Genomic DNA, 18,319 nt, shown 5'->3' on the forward strand with positions numbered 1-18,319 from the left:
CTGTAAACATTTTCGTACTTTTGCTTGAATTTAATCCTATAATGTAACATAATGTTAATCTGGATAATTGCGCACATATGTACGCACACCGAAATCAATAAAGGTCACATAAATAGCAAGTAAATAATGTATAGAAACAACCAATGGCTGTGTTAGTTTCTACAATGAATGTACTCACGAGAGCCTTGTATATTTATGAGGTGAATTTGGTGTATATATATTGTTAATCTGGATTATTGGGTACGTATGGACGAAAGTCAAAATCAATAAGATGCACGTAAATAGCAAGTAAATAATGTATAAAAATAACTAATGAGTATGTTAGTTTCTACAATGAATGTACTCTCCAGAACCTTGTATATTTATGTAACGAACCTGACGTATATATGTTATGAATCTTGTGTATTTATGTAGGTCCTTATTCCGTAAACCTTGAGTAGTCACAATAATTAAGCCGTCCATTTTCACGCTGAAGTTTTCCATCTGCCAGGATGATGTTATACTGGAAGATCACGTCAGTGATCATCACTGGTGGCGCACAATAAGAAGCGGTACCCTATTAGTTTTCAGTTGCAAACGTCCATACGGTAAATCGAGTCTGGGCACTACCTCTGCTGTCTGACTCTTGCCTCTTACACTGTGGGGTGTTATTTTACTTTTCTAACAATTAATCTTATTTTTAGAAACAACATTTCCTTTACAGCCTCATTTTTTTAATCCACGCTTTTTTCTTTCAGAAATTTTCATATTCACGCTTTATGCAAAATAGGATAGAAACAATTATTTAAGCTGAGGTCTGAACTACTTCAGACAGAGCGTGTTCTGGCTTTCGGTCACATTGTTGCTAGCAGTTAACGTGGGCTAATTTACTTCTGTGCATATTGTCTTTTAATCCACGCCTGTGAAATTAGCCAAAGAGCCTACTCGTTAAATCTCTCTGTGTAGCTTCGGCTGATTATTCTACTTAGGATTAGCTTCTCCTTTTAAGTTAAAGCCATAAGTGCACGCCCAGGCGAGGCCACCTTTGAATCTAATGTAGTAAAAATAAAAGAGTAATTTAACCCTTCTGCTGTTAATTTAACCCTTCTGCTGTTGTTACTGACGCAGTAGAGCTCAGGGAAGAGTAGCTTTATAATTCTAGTAAGATGTAGCAGTCATATAACGTTAATTTAGCTAGAACACTGCAACTCAGTGTGACGGTCATCTGACTCCAGGTTGAATGTAGCTGGCTACGTATGATACAACTGAGTGTTCGAAGATCAGAATTATTCACAGTTACTTATCTAACTTGGATTTGGAGTTTGCCTAGTTACTTTTATCCGTTATTCGTGTACTCTTGCCATATTTCTGACATTGCGAAATGAAATATTTTCATTATTAAACTATTTCTAAAACTGAATGACCATTACATTGAGCACCGATTACCGCATTCTCGCATACGCAAACCGCACAGATGCATAAGTTGCACTTTTAACTTACATTTAAGTTAAAAGAAAAACATTCTCTAGGATAAGCCGAAAATAGCCAGTCTGCAATCTACATTTTTTTTTTTTTTTTTTTTTTTTTTTTTTTTTTTTTTCGTTTTGGAGATGTGAAAGTAGCTAACACGAAAACAGTTCTTACGCTGAGACAAAATTTTTATTATCTGTCAAAAGGAACACATTTTTGTTTTCAGAACTTCTTATTCAGTGTCACTGTCAGTACCACGAGATAGGGAGTTGCCTAAACTACCAATATCATTATCACTGGACCTGTACCCTACAGCATGTCACCACGTTCTGCAACTACATCCAAGTTTGTAGAACCCTCGGTAACGTTCATCAAACAGCAATGGATTTTATTTTAAAGCCAAAACATACCTTGTAAGCTTTGTCCAAAAATTAGTTTCTAGAAGTTTCGAACTCACATGCTAGAAAACTACGATGGGGGATATGCATATAAACACGTTAAATAGATCTGTGTTCGTATGTGTACCAAAGAGAAGACTGGTTTTGAGTCAAGCATATCAGAAAAATAATAAGGAACGCAGCTTTGATTTTTGCAGTTTTTCGAGAAAAAGATAAAAAACAGGAATACAAAATATGTAAGTATTTAAAACAAATTGTAATTAAAATAATCATTAAACCTATATGTTATATTCATTATACTTTGACAACCTTCTAAAATGTTGTACCTAAATTGCTTAATATTTTGCTTAATTCTTACAGTCTGTTACTCACCATCTGTAAGAATAAAAACAATAGACTTCAGTCCTCTCTCACCAAAAACCTCTCGAGTAACAGGAATGAAGGTAAATATTAGGTCTTCTAAGGAAGACAGAAGTGTTTCTGTCCCACTACCTGCAAAAGAGACATAAATGTAACAAATTAATAACTGAGACATTACGAAGAAGCTTACATTAAATTATGCAACATAGCTATAGAAAGATGTGTAACCTTAAAATTAGAAATAATTTCAACGCAGAAATATAGTTTTTAAATTTAATAAAAAGCAACAAAATAATAAAAATAGCTAAGGAAAATATGCCGAAGAAGATTGTTTTAATTCCTGGCAGAGATTCCTTTAAATATAAGCTAGACCGCTTTTGTTTTCCGAATTTTAATTTTTATATTGACGTGTTTTGATTCTATTTGAAATACGTTTAACATTAAACTTTCACTCTGATTTGTGATAAGAATATTTAGAAGGTAAGACGGGATTATAAGTGTCTGTCTGTCTTAACGGTCTTTTTCTGGCAATTTTAAATAGTTCGGAACTTTACAATGTCACCAAGCGAAAATAAAACCTTTTCAAAAATTCTTAAAATCTTTCTTAGCACCTCAAGTCGGAATTAATTTCCTGCAGACTAATTTATTAGCATAAATATTACAAAATTTGACTTTTTATACGTTTTTTCTTATATTTAGAAACATTTTGCACTCTTTATGAAAAGGAAAACACAAAAGATTTGACTCCGGTACGACGAAAACTGACCTAGATATTGGATTTTAAAATCTTGGAATTTTGACGTCATATTCAATTTGCATTGAGGCGCCTACTTAGTAAATAAATTAGAAGGAATTAAAACTGATTTTTCTCCCTTAACTGCCACTCAATGATATTCTTTTGCGATTTAGTGGTTCTTTGTTTACACCTTTATTATATTTGGTATGCCGAAAGAGTTTTTACCCAATTTATACCGTTTCAAAGTCTAAAAATGCGTTATTAATATTCTTATGAAGTTTTAGACTTAAGAGTCATCGTTCGGTAATCGTACCAAAAATTGATTAAAATATAAATATTATTAGTCTAGAAGGGCTATTGATTTCGTTTTGGCATATTGCGTCGATTCACTTTCTTCGTTGATTTCCTTTTCAAATTGTTGCCACCAACTATTAACGTCCTGTATTATATTTAAATAAATTAAATAATGTAGAATCTACATAACTGTATATATGTTTCTCGTATTGTGATAAAACAAAGGTACCTAGAGCCATCCAATTTTTAAAAGCGTAATCCTCCAGCGAATATGAGCATTTGAAAGCCCTAATTTAGAATTTGTTTTATTATTTACTTCATATTTTGCCAGACATTAAAGAATTTTTGATTAAGCAACTCAATGATTTCAACGCTAGCAATGGCAACAATGTACGAAAAAATCTCCAGCGCGCGAGATTGTGTATCGGAAATTAGAAACGATATGTTCATTTTAAAATTATTTTGTGATATTGCTGTTGAACTGAATTTTATGGTTGAAGTGCGAAGAACATAATATTTAACAAAACCTAACGTTAAAAAACGCCCCTTTGGGTGTAATGTAAAAACTGGAAGCTTTCAGATTTTTTTTTATTTTATTTTTAGTTAGTGCAAATAATATTATGAGTTGGCTTTGTATCACAAGTAAAGACTTCGAGTGTTTTCTAGAACACGAATTCTATACGTTTCTGGGAGTCAGACCTCCATTTTTGAAAGCAAAATATATTGTTGAACATTTTTCGCAGTAATCTGCGTAAACGTGCCCAGAATTTAACCTCTTAATATCCGAAACCATTTTCTAAACGATGTTATATTTCTGTGACGTACGAATGATCGTACATCACAGAGATGGTCGAGATTCTCCTGATTTAGAGCAATAGAGCTCTTACGGTTATTCTTACGGTGAAAAACATTTCAAAATTTCCCAATGGCAACAACCACATTTTTTTTCCTGTGCAATCTGCTCATTGCACTGAGAAACCATAAATGGGATTAGAAGGACACACGTATAACAACAATTGTCAACGTAAAATATTTGTAAAGAAGAGCATCGTAAAGGATTAATAACAACACAAGAGGGGAGAGGAAAAATACTTTTATTAGAATTAAAAATAAGTTTTCAACGTGCCCTCTTTGCAGACGATAATGCATTGCATACGTGAGGTTGTTCACAACAATGACGAAAATAACATCGCAGGAAGAACCTGTATAACTTCATATTTTATGACGTCTTTAAATTCTGACCAATATTACGAATCTGATGCGTACACCTTAGATTTCAGATACTCCCAGAAGCAGATAGCCATTGAAGTCAGATCGGAAGATCACGATGGCTGGAACTGGAAACTGGAACATTACATTACGGGAGATTACTCAATCTTGAAGGTTTGTACAAATTGAAAACTTGTAATCTTAATAAAATTTTTTCTCTGTCCTTTCTTGTGTTGTCACTTTTACTTTACAATGTTCGTCTTTGAAAGTGTTTTACGTCTCATCATACGTGTATCGTTCCAACTCCATTTGTTGTTTTTCAATGAACAAATCAATTTGCGCAGGAAAAAAACGAGTGTTACTATTGCAAAATTTCGAAATTTTTTTATCACACATACGTTTATAAAACGCTGGCAGTAGATATCCGCAGTGCTTAAGATTCTGTAACTTGCAATTAAACTTAATAACCGATTTTCATCAAGTTTCTATGTAATATCTAACAGCCGCTGAGGTTGCACAGAATTTACAAAATCAAACTTGGAAGTGAAGAAAATATACCAAGACTGAACTTCACAAGCCATCGGATGGAAACTCATTGCCTCTGTGGGAAGTTTAAAGTGCTCCTCAGCAATATCATGTAGAGTTTCTCACTCTTGTAAATGTCGAGGAACCTAGTGAACTGTTAAGGGGACATATGACATAAAAATTTTCAAATTTTAAATTTTGGGCTAAAAAATAAAGTAACCTGAGACGATTCCAAAAATATATAATTTATCCATGTTTAGAAATTTTAAGACCGAAATATTTCATTAAAATATGTAAACGTGCACTAGCAAGCCCATCAGTTGAGAAGGGACAGATGTCTGGTGTGGCAACAATAAAGCCATATCAGCTGGTAAAAAGTATGTTCATAAACATTTTTCGTTAGAACCTGTTTTATTAGCTGAGAAGAAGTCTTTAGAATTCTCTCTGACCAAAAACTACTCTCAAACTGCATTCATGAAAGAAGTCAAAGCCTATCGCTCAACCAGTATAGTGGTTAACGACGCTGACTACCGTACCGATGGCCCCGGGTTCGAATCTTGGAGAAGGCACTGGTGTTTGTATAGTGTCCGTGCGGCATGGAAGCACCCGAAATATGCTGCGAGCCGAAAGTCCTCTCGAGAGGTGGGTATTAGGGCAAGAAGGGTGGGAGACCTTCGGACCTAGGTAGGACCGGTACTACTTGGGGTGCTCTCCATTAAAATTGGAGGCGGAACTGGGCTAAATCGCACTGTCACCTGTAAGGTGCTCAAGGATGTTGCCAACGACAGGTGCTCCTTGCACTGTTATACGTCAGACAAGTGAACAACAAAAACTCAAAACCTGAATGAAAGTTTTAATTATTGCATCTGGACACGCACACCAAAAACTGCTTTCGTGAGTGCCATCACATTAAAATTAGGGTTATTAGATGCGGTAACATGTTTTAATGATGGTGTACAAAGCCACAATAAAAACTTGAATTATTGGGAATACAACCAGGGTTTTATACGGTAAAGGTTTTGCGAAAATAGATTGCGATAGAAATCGTGAGGCCCATCTCGCTTACCAAAAGCTTTCTAAAATGGGCAGGAAGAAGCATAAGTTAATAAAACAAAAACAACTAGATGCATAAATGCCAGTTCAAGATGATTATAGTGCAGGAAAATGTTAAACTGCTTTTTTTAATAAATTATAAGTGTTGAAATTGGTTTTTCAGTTTTTCTCAAAACGTGGATTTTTTTTTTTTTTTTTTTTTTTTTTTTTTTTTACTTTCGGTACACTTTTCTTGAACACTATTCAGTCTAGAAGGTTTAAATTTTCCACAGTCGTTTATCTCAACTATTTATTTGAAACTACGCAGGATATAAAATTTAAGATCATCAGTTTTGGATATATTAAAAATTTAATACCATTTCTTTCTATGATTTTCAAAACATTTTACTAATTTATTTTTAATATTTTTTTAAGTAAAATGTAAAATACTGCTTATTATTCTTAAATGATATGTCTTTAACCAACCATCAAACAAAATTTGAGGGTGTTTGATGCAGTATTTTTTAAGAAACGCGTACCAAATGAGCACAATGTCACAAAAGATGCCTCAAAGGTAAGAGAAATTAAACAACTGGTTTTTAAAAACATTAAGCTTTAAATTTACATTTCTTGTGTTTTATATAATCTACAAGCTGTCTATTTTAAAAAGAAAAAAGAATATAGAGTACACGTTTATTTTGAGAAATGTTATACCGTAATAACCTTTGTCCCGAAATAGTTGCATTTCGTTAGTTGCTATGTTCCATGTAAGCGACTTATTGCTTAGTTCAGATAACAGAAATCGTAAACTCAAGAAGGGTTAACTACCTTTTATTACACTTAAAATAAGATGAACATTGGCCCCTTTTTTCGGGCTTACAACAAATCCTATACTCGGGCTTGAAATTAAAGTAAGAAATGAGAACTAACTATGATTAAGAGACTTAGCCTAAGCTAAAACTAATCTAACGTAGTTGGCCTTTAATCTAAACTAGCTGGCGAATATCAAAAGGTATGTAATATACAGCCGAGCTTCTAGAGAGACTTAGCCCGAATGCAAACACGCACTACTCAGGAATCCCAGCTCTCTCTCTCTCTCGAAGCAAGTTGAACTTTCCTTTAATACTTCTTCTAACTCATTTGCATTCAACGCGATTCTAAAAACTCATTCTGGTTATAAGTGATAAGTGATATAAGTGAGAAACAATAACTGTGTTAAACCTTCTTAAGTTAACCCTTCTTGAGTTTACGATTTCTGTTATCTGAACTAAGCAATAAGTCGCTTACATGGAACATAGCAACTAACGAAATGCAACTGTTTCGGGACAAAGGTTATTACGGTATAACATTTCTCAAAATAAACGTGTACTCTATATTCTTTTTTCTTTTTAAAATAGACAGCTATATAGTGAGAGTTATAAGTGAGAAACAATAATTGATAGAAAAGGTTATCTAAATTAAAATAACTGTTATAAAATTAAAATATACCTTACAACCTAGCTAAATGCAGAAGAGACCAACAATAAGAATTTTCTCTTGTTAATCTCCAGCGCCGATAATTAGCCAACTTTCGAATGGCCTACACTTGCATAACCTTCTGTTACGAGGGAATAATTGCCATACGCAAGAGGAAACAAGACAGTAGACAACTTAGAGGCTGGCTGTTAATAAAATTTTAAAAAAAATAATTGCAACGGACTTGAAACAATTTTACTTTACCAGTGTACTTGATTTCATCCAGGGCGCGGAGAACATCTTCCGTATGCTTGTAGCTAGTAGGTAAGAATGCTGTCTCAGCATTAGAACCGAACGTCAAAGCTCCAATTCTTGCCCCATACTCGCTTACGCCAACCTTAAAAAAAATAGAGATTAGAAGGAAATGCTATTGCTTTATTTTGTTTGTGTGTTCTAAGTCTGCAGGCTTTAAATAGAATTGTTGTTTATCGTTAAGCACATCATAAAGGAACATAATATATATTTCTGAAATATTGTATATATATATTTGAATATTGTATATATTTCTGAAATGCTTTTGTATAGGCAAAAATGCATACAGCGTTTTTCTGTAATCAATTGCTGTATAGGGTTATAAAAGGTATATTTGTTTGTTTTGCTTTGCAAATTATATTCAATTCAGCGATGGTGTGTTTTCTTATTTAAAATATATACAAATAAACAGAAAGTCAATTTATGAATTTTTAATTTACTCTGGAGTTTTCGTCTTTCTCTCCGCATGTCTTCGTAGTGTACATGAAAAGCACGTAATCCGACTAATACTAATAGCCTGGAGTTCGGATCCCGGCGAAGAGCTCTCTGAATGTTTCTCGTACTCGCTTAAAAATTATTAAGTTTCTACAAGCGAGGCTCAAGTAAAAATGTGATGGATGATAATTCGTCACCACCAAAGTTTAGTGTTCCTCTTTAGTCACCATTTAAAGAGAAGAATGTGAGAAATTTTCTCTTTCCGCACTACACGCTTTCGAGAAATAATTTAAAAATACGCCCGGTTAGCATATTTCACAAGTGCACATCTGTGCAGCCACCGAGGGAGTGGCTTCTAGGATGGACCAATGGGCATCCAGTAATATTTCTGTCTTGTCACATGGCCTTTCGAGAGCTTTAAAATTTAAGCTAGATGGTTGAAAATATTCTGCCACGCAATTTTCTGTACAAAATAATTAAACCATCGTGGATTTCTTCTGAATCTTTTCATTATTAGATCAAATATAAGCAATTGTTAAGATTTCACTACCTGACTGAAAGAAATTGAAATCAATACAAACAAATGTTGGATACAAAATAATCAATACAAAAATATCCATGTGAGATATTACTTAGTAAGTGGCAAATAAGATAAAGAAAGAAATATGTGATAAACATCTGAGCCCAAATGCTATCTTTACATAAAACTATGCATGTGAGAAAAATAGTTATACCAATTATATATGTAAATAGAAGTCAGCACTATTTATTGCAGTCTATATGAAAAAAATGTTCTACTATAATAATAACCAATGCGGGATTTTATCCAATTGCAAAATAAGTTTAAGTAAACTTTACTAATTTGGATCCGTACACATTTAGTGTGTTGAATTTCACATTTAATAACTGCTCACTCTTTCTTTTATGTACTGTCTACACAAGAAATACTCATCAAACAGAATGAATTTATCTTATTCACAACGAATATATTAAATTTATCCGCATATAACTTTTAATATTAACAATGGATATAATCAGATCATGCACAGTATGTATTCTGAATCTTGCATTTTAAAAATCAAAAGAATTCTAGCAATGAAATAAAAAAAACAGTAGATTCATTGTAACACTTCCAGTCCTTCTCAGCACTCAGCTCAATTAAAAAAAAAAAAAAAAAAAAAATTAAACATTTGAATTCACTTAATCCACAGGTGTTAGAAAATGCATAATATTCAAGGCTAATTGTAGCTTGAGTCATTTTCTCAATGTAAAGAGCGATAATATGCCGTGAAGATCAATTCAAATATCAATGCGTGATAAATATCGCGAAAGTTATATGTTAGCGATTAATTAAACTCATAGAACGAAAGCACTACGAGATTTTCTACTGTTACGCCATACATTTATAAAGGCGAAACAAATGTAAATTAACATGCTAACAACATACGGTCACATGCACGAAGATTTAGCGTCACAAGAGCAATAGAAGCTCATTGGTCCATTTTCGAAATCCCTCCCTCAGTGGCTACGCTGATGTGCATTTGTGAAATATGCGTCCGGTTAGCAGTCGGGAGGTCAGGAACACGAACCTTGCAAAGGCATCGAGTACGCTTCATATCTTTTGCTTTGTAAACCTAATAACCTCTGAAAATTCTCTAAAAAATGAACTCGTTTACATTTCTTAGCATAAAGGCACCGCGTGTTCTAAAACGGCTCCATAAAATTAATTATTATTTTCTAATTTCATATTTTTGGTCCTAGTAGCTCGTTACTTCATACTAAAATGACGTCTGACAATTTTGTACCAATGTTGCTTAAATGTTATAAATCTGTTGTTGAAAGAATCGATTGATAAGCAAATATGCTGTATTTTGTACTTTCTGGAACTTACCACACGTTAAAAATATTTTCGCATTGTAATATTAAACCTTTAGTGGTATTTTACATTAAGAAAACTGTACACTTAGCTAACACTTAGCAATTTGCATACATTTGTGAAAAGAAATGATAATAAATATTTGTGTGAGATAAGAAGATAATTGTGAGATATTAACTAGACTAGCCATGTGGACTCTTATAGTTCGAGCATAGGGACTATTATATACATCGAGACTGTTATAGTTTGATATCTAATAAGTTCGGTAGTTTAAAGAGTGGAAACAGAGGGTAACGTGGAAAGGGAATTCCTGTCGAAAGTAACACATGCCATTCTATGCAAGTTATTTAGAGTAACATATACTTTTACGATACCAACTCAACTACAAAGTAACACCTATTACTTAAAAAAATGTGAACCTGGGATTAGAACTAGCCTTTAACTCTCATTATTTCTTGACTGTCTCATCACGTTTCAGAAAAGGATGAAACCATAAAAGAGACTTTGGGAGTCACAGAAGCTTCCACTGAGAGTAAAGCTCTCATAGGTGCGTTTGTGAGTAAAGGGAAAACGCTGAAAATTTGATTTGATTTCAATAATTATTTGGATTTAATTTATTTTTTATTTGATGAACATGATAAACAATTTCTTAAATGAATGAAGCATCTTATATTTCATCTTGTCTTTTATTTTAGATTATTCTTTTAGCCCTTTAGATTATCTTCTCAGTCTTTCGTCATTTTTGCAAATGTTCTTTCTATGTGACGAAGAATTACGAACATTTAAGTAGCGCAGAAATACTGAGGGTACTTAACTAGGTGTCCATTCTTTGTTTTGTTCTGCATTGAAAATTCCTTTAACGTTTACAATTTCGTATTTCAAAAATTTTAACTCCTTTGATACATCTCAAACTTTACCTAAGAATTTAGATTGCAGTATAAAACAACACTATTATAGAATTAATTTAATTAGCATTAGAAATAAAAAACGGTCGAATGATCTGAGTTTTACCACCAATGAGTTGAAACCTCTGAGCTTAGTTGCAGGACACACAGAGCGCCAATTCACCATATTATTAACATATACTTGAATTAAACTGTCATTACGACCACACTTTTCTGTAAGTAACTCAATAGCTACATCATGTTTCTCTCCCAAATCAGCAGGCCTTTCTAAGACCACGATTACTGATCCTTTCACTATCTATTTCAGATAGTAAAATATTTCGATTTCATTAAATGATTCATTCTTATGAATTGACTAATTCTTATGATCGAACTAAGCTCACACCTCTTGAAACCTCTCTAATGTGCCATCGTATTTTAAGATAGCTAATTCCGCTACTTTTATATTACATTTCTTTTCGTGTTCCGTTTCTAATATTAATTGCTTTCCGAATTAAAATCCTTGGAGTAGCTCTCAGCTGCGTTCTTGTGACTTATCTCCCTTATCTGACGAAATTCATTGTGGCAGTTTCGTCCCCAATTCTGATGAAGAGCACTCTGGGGGGGGGGTCTCACCCACAACTTCTCGATAGAACTTTCGGCTCGCAGCATGCTTAGAGTGACCCCATATCGCACAGACACTACACATTTACAAACATCCATCCTTTCTCCGGGATTCGAATCCGAGCGCTTCGGTACAGCAGCCCGCGTTGCTAACCAGTATCCCGGTTGAGCTGCAGCTTTCCGGTGCATTCGAGTTTACTTTTGCTTCTGATTTCCACGTAGTCTCAATAGACGGTTTAGTTCATACATGGGTAACTGAAAACGCGATCACTGTAAAAAGTTGATGATTTTTTTATGTTAGCTACTTCGTCTAGTTCTGGGGGCTCAAACGCCTCCATACGCAAGGCCGCGTATGGCCTCCAACACAATTTCACGCAGCCCGCGAACACATTTCATGTAAATTATGATAGTAAGAATTATGACAAGAGTTTGAAGAAAGGTTTACTATTTTAATAATTTTGAATCCAAGTTTCCTTTACTTTCAATAAGATTAAAAACGAACATCAGTAAACGCCTCAGAAAACCTGCAAGAGTTATAATCATGATATGAGTTTTAATCATGAAGATACAAATTTGATTAACTTATTTTTCGCACTTATCAAAACGTCATTGACCGCAGTCATTAGTTTTTGCAACAGAAATATTTGCTTTGTTTTGGAATGATGTGATTATACGTTCTCCGGCTGTTAAAATTTAACAAGTGTAAAAAAAGAACAAGACGGACAGATCAGTTTCTGCACTTCGTCGTGAAGATAGTTTCTAGTAATTTTTATCTAAATTTACGAACTGTAGCAAATCGAAACATTATGTAGTCTAATTGAAAGTTCCACTAAAAAGGAAAGAAGTTAAATGATGTACAAAAAGAAAACATTAATAAAGAATAGAAAGAGTCAACATTATGAAGACTGTCATTATTTTTTTTTTTTTTTTAGTTTAAGATAAAAGTAAGTTATTTAGTGGTTTATTTAACACTTTAGAACTATTTGAAATAGATATGGGGTTGAAATTTTAATATTTAGCTGTCAATGTGTTTAAATACCAAAGAGTATCCTCCTTTTTAAATTTTGCAGTTGCCAACCCCAAAATCTAATTTAAAACTTTCGTCATGCAGTTTGAGGATATACCGACAAACGTTTGCCTTCCATCCATATGCAGTTTAAGACGACTCGCCTAAATCATCTTTTGAGGATTCTGCATCAATATCAGTCTGAAATAACTATTCAGACTTCTCACATAAAGTTACGAGAAATTCTTCGAAAACCACTATTCTTTCGTTTTCTAATAAAATTATTATTTATAATATAATCAGAGCCGTAACTTCTGTTCCGGTCTAATACGCTCACTCATCAAGCTCCACGTTATAACGACTTGGAGCGAGTTCTTAAATAATCCGTTATCGTTTCAGGATCTTAAACTGTACACCAGTAAATTTGAGCAGTACTTGTCAATCCGTAAGTGAAGATATTTCCGAGCTCCAAAAAATGTTCTTCCTTTTAAGAGGAAGAAAATAAGATCATTTTAATTCCTATACCTGTGTAACATCTCTACCTACATAATCCTATTTCTTTGTCAAATTTCATTTATCTCATCCAATATTATTTCATTTCACTAGCCAGATTCGTATATGCAGTGTTCTTCAGTCGCAATATTTTCGTATTTTCCACGTTGCTGATATCCTATACATGGTTACAGCCGAAAACATCGCGTATGAAGCATGTATGAAAAAAGCATGTCTGCGATGTTATCGTCATGCGATGATTTGTAGATACTTTATTTTTTACTACGATATTTTCGATGACGATGCTTTTAAACTGCGAAGTTTTTGAACCGCTTTTTTTTCGACGACGATGTTTTGTACCACGATGTTTTAGGTCTGCGACGCTTTCTCTTTGCGTTGTTTTCTTCCACGATGTTTTAGGTCTGCGATGCTTTCTCTTTGCGATGTTTTCTCCCACGATGTTTTGTAGTACGACGTTTTCGCCTTGCGTTGTTTTCTCCGCGACGTTTTCGTCCGCAATGTTTTTGCCGCGATATTATCGGCGGACACCCCTATACATGTACTAAGAAGGTACTCAATTACATTTACTTTATTTCTGCATATAAATATTAGTAATCGTACACAAACAAGATGTTCACAAAAGACTAAATGTGCCAACTCTTTTTGGTAGCATGCACCAAGTCTAGACTCTTGAACACACGTAAAAGACTTATCGTTCTGTCTAATCAAGCAGAAATGTGAGGAGGGTGCAAAAGACCTTTCTATTAAGAAATCAAATAGTTGAACAGAAGGCACTCCTGGTGATTACAAAACCAGCCAGCTTTTATGGCGTTGACTCAGAAGTAAATAATTCAAATTTAAATTAAATCTAAGTAAGTTAGCCAAAGGCTACGCAGAAATATTTAACGCGCAAGTTGGTTCAAATCTACACCGGCTTGACAGCACTATTTATAAGATTAAAGCAACGCTTTAGACAGAATGTTAACGTAGAATAGCAACTAGTGACGTGGTCTTTAACAGGCGGAACATGCTCTGACTAACGCAGTCTCAAACCCTCACTTAAATACAATCTCTTTCTGCTTAACTTGAATACGCTCGAGCAAAAATTTGCATTCTGGCAGGAAAAGAGAAAAGAAAAAGTGACAGTAAAGTTTCTAAACATAAAATAACGGTTAATTTAAATAAATAAATAAATACCTTACAAATGGTTCATTATCACTTACCTTCTTTATAATGGCCTTAGCAAACTCTACAGTTCTGCGAAAATTGGGTTCTCTAATACTATGTGACGTGTCAAATACAAAATACAGGATGAATCTCTTTGGATAGTTGAGATCAAGTATTCTTTTCGAAGGCAGGCTTTCGTTGGTTCTATCCGGCCAAATGGCGCGAGATACAAGATGATATTCCCTTAAGTCCCGTATTTGTTGATGTGCTATTTCCTTCACTTTTAATTTCAAAATTTCGCTTACTCGATCACTGTTAACAAATTCATAAGGACCTAAATAAATGTAATAGATTTTTTTAATTTAATTTCGATGCAGTTCGAAACTTTGATTCCTTAAAATACTCTATATTTTCGGAAACAAAATCTAACTCTGTTATGCTTTTAACTATAAAAGCTGCAACATCATTAAGAAATAATCAGAATGGGATGAAATATTTAAGAATGAAATGAGATTTACAGCTTATTACTAATGTTTATTTTTATTTCCTATGACAGAGAGTAAGACAAACATTATACAAAGGGAATAGAACTCTGTTAAAATGTAACGTAGAAACGCAATATCTCATCATTTGACCTCCAAAGCTCCTATACCTCTCGGCTCCACGCACACGATAGAGATGGCTCGCGAAGCACACGTGATAACTTTCAAGCCTAGCACTAGCCACATCTAATCCCCATGATTTGCCTTCCCAAGATGTCCGTGTACCTATTCGTTGAAAAACGTCTCATAAGTTCATCTCTCAGTTTTTGTTCTAAAACTTTACAAATGTATAATCTTGCAGAAGGGTAAGAACAATTTGCAGGTATCTTTTGAACAATTTCTGTAACTTTTTTGCGAGTTTTTAAAAATATTAAAATTTGGCCGCCAATGAATGAACATGTGACGCTGCAGCACACACTTAACTGCCCAACTGATAGAATTTTAAAGAGGATATATTTCGATTCCAGGTGATAATTCTTTGTGAATTTCATTCCGTGGACTCAGATAGACAGAAACTATGCCTCACATACAGATCCACGAGGAAAATACAAAGGTGTTAGTCTTTGAGATAGGATGTGCTGTTGGGCTGAAAGAAGCCGATTGGTCTAACCAGAGAATCTCTCGCTATTTCGACAGGATTGGTGCCACTATTAGACGATGTTAGCGAGAATGGTGAACAATGGCCATACAAAGCGTCAAGTAGGAAGCGTTCCACCTAGAGATACCACAGAACGTGAGGACCGATGAATCGTCAGAGTAACACCCAGAGCTCCAGATTCATCAATATCGTACGTGCAACTGGTGCTTCTGTGACTGCAGGGACCATATATAGGCGGCTCAGAGAAAGAAAGGTAAACTCATGGTGCCCCTTGCGCCGACTACTATGAAACTCTGTACACCGACAATGTCGTTTGAAGTGGCGTCACGTACATTCGACCTGATATCTTCAGTGATAGGTTTCGCTTTAAAATCAGCCTATATGAACAGCAAAGACATGTCTGAAGGTGCTTCGTACAGTGATGGGATACCAACCTGATTTTCGCACACCATACAGCCCGAAAACCAGAAATGATGGTCTGAGGGGCCATTTCACCAAAGGGTTCTACGGACCCCGATGGTTGTCAACCACATCAACCTTGCATCACAGCGGTACGTCGACGGTATTCGACACCCCATTGTGTGGGACTCTATTAGCTGGTTCTCCCTTCTGTCTATATTAAAAGAAATTGGCATCTGAAGAGATGTATTTGATATAATTAAAAGTTATCTGGAGAATAGAGAACTAATTTTTATGGTCAACTCTAATACAATTAATCTTCATTATAAAATTGAAAAGGGCTGTCCCTAGGGCTCATGTAGTGCTCCCCTGTTCTGGAGACTCATAGCAAATAAATTACTACAAGAAAATGTACCTGATACGAATATTACCTGTTATGCCAATGATATTGTGGTAACTATTGCAGGAGACTCCCTTGGATAAATAGAGGCTACTTTTAACCTCCTTGAAAATGTTTTTAAGAAATGGAGTACTGAGCAAAATATAGAATTTAATATTGAAAAAACAAATGGTATGTTTTCCCTCGGGGAGGGTGAAATGTGAGAACCCCAGATTGGAATATGATAAAAAAAATAAAATTTGTGAATACATTTAAATACCTGGTGTAGTGATCGATGATAAGTTGAATTTTATAGAGCATTTTAAGTCAATGCAACGAAAGATAGAAAAAATTTTTAATTATTATAAAAATACTTTTACTCCAATCACTCTTTCTGACAAAAGCTTTACCCTGAGGGATATTTACAAAAATGTTATTATACCGAAAATTCTTTATGGTATTAGCGGATGGGGTGATCGAGCAGGGGAGCTGTTTAAGACAAGGCATAAATTAGACTCATTGCAGAGGGCCTGGACACTTGCAATTGCAAGATCATTTAGAACAGTCCCGACAGAAGTTGCTTACTGGCTGGTGTACCGCCTCCCTCACTACAATTTTAATTTACTTATGACAAATTTTGTCTGAAATATAGTATAAAACAGAAAATAATGTGTGAAGATAAAGCAATTACCAGCGAGGCTTTTTAGAACATAATCTGACTTCAAGCCATCCTAGCGAATATTACGGTATATCCTACGATAAAGACTATATTTCAGCTGGAGAAATTGGAATTTATACAGATGGATCAGGGTTTGTGGAGAGCATCGGCTGTGCCTTTGTTCTATTTTTCCACGGTATTGAAATTGATTACAAAACGTTTACTTTGAAACCATGAAATTCAGTTTATCAAGCAGAATTGTTGGCAGTTAAAATGGCTTTATCCTGGATCAAGAAATTAGTTGTGAGGTATTACATTAATTTATACTCAGATGCCTTACCTGCTCTTATGGCGCTCTCTCGCCCCTTTCAAAAGAATAATATTGTTAATGAAATTAAGCATATATATTTAGAACTACGAAAGAAGCATATTTTTGAATTTACATTGGATTAAAGCTCACGCTGGTCATTATGGGAATGAGAAAGCGGATGCTCTAGCGAAAGAAGCCTCCCTGGGGGTTGGTACCGTAAAGGTTTTTATTCAAGATTCGAAAAAGAAGACATATACTATAATATATGACAAGCTTATTAGAGACTGGAAAAATTTATGGGATCTCCCTGAAAGAAACAAAAACTATCTAAAATATATAAAAATTAGCAAAAAAATGAGAGTTTTAGGAGATGCAGATGTTAATCAAACTCTCACTGTACATGGACGGTTCCCTGCTTACTTAAAATGGTTCCACCTCCAGGGAAATGATATGTGTAAAAATTGTAATAAATTCGGCGATTCAAAGCATTTCGTCGAGGACTGTTGCCTGACTGGAAGTGTGAAAGAAAAATATAAATTTGCGAAGTTTGAGGATTTGTTTAAAAATTATAAATTGTTTAAAAAATTTGCAAGAGATATTATGCAAACTGTGAATGAGAATAAGAAGAATATTGGTATCGAGATATAACAAAGCAGAAAATCATACTGAAAACAGAAACAATTGAAGTAACTTGTAAATTTAAGATGAATTTCGATAATATAAAGAAGATTTGAATAATAATAACTAATTTAAAGAAAAACTTATAAAGATTTTAAACTTCAGAAAAAAGACAGAAATAGAAACGACGCATTTATATACTAATTCACCGAGAGTGTTTGGAATGTATGTATCTACTTTACTAGGTGGGCTGGGGGCCAGTGCTTAGAACTGACTAACTAACTTGTGTGGCACTTCCTGAGCACGCTATCCTCTGCTTACATTTCAGCAAGATAATGCCCACTCACACACGGCAATAGTTTCTACTTCTTAGCTTCGTATTTGCCCAATATTACCTTTGCTAGCAAGGTCTCCGGATTTTTTTCCCATTGAGAACGTTTGGAGTATTGTGGGCAGAGCCCTCCAAGCATCTCGGGATTTTGCCGGTCTAACATGCCAGTTGGACAGACTGTGGGACGATATTCCGCAGGAGGACATTCACCAACTCTATCGATCAATACC

General features: G+C 34.5%; 1 protein-coding gene across 1 annotated transcript in view; it reads right to left on the minus strand.

The window, feature by feature from the left end:
- Window positions 1–18,319, minus strand: part of LOC118202522 (complement factor B-like) — a 115,012-nt gene that overhangs the window by 59,330 nt on the left and 37,363 nt on the right. The window contains exons 8-10 of the mRNA XM_085814144.1: window positions 14,311–14,588; window positions 7,723–7,855; window positions 2,220–2,339 (exon numbers count right to left, since the gene is read on the minus strand). Coding sequence (XP_085670270.1) covers window positions 2,220–2,339; window positions 7,723–7,855; window positions 14,311–14,588 — 531 coding nt within the window. The remainder of the gene's footprint in view (window positions 1–2,219; window positions 2,340–7,722; window positions 7,856–14,310; window positions 14,589–18,319) is intronic.

This window comes from Stegodyphus dumicola, chromosome 3, assembly GCF_044657685.1.
Source record: "Stegodyphus dumicola isolate Sdum_Otavi_A_Nest chromosome 3, ASM4465768v1".
NCBI classification, from domain to species: Eukaryota; Metazoa; Arthropoda; class Arachnida; order Araneae; family Eresidae; genus Stegodyphus; species Stegodyphus dumicola.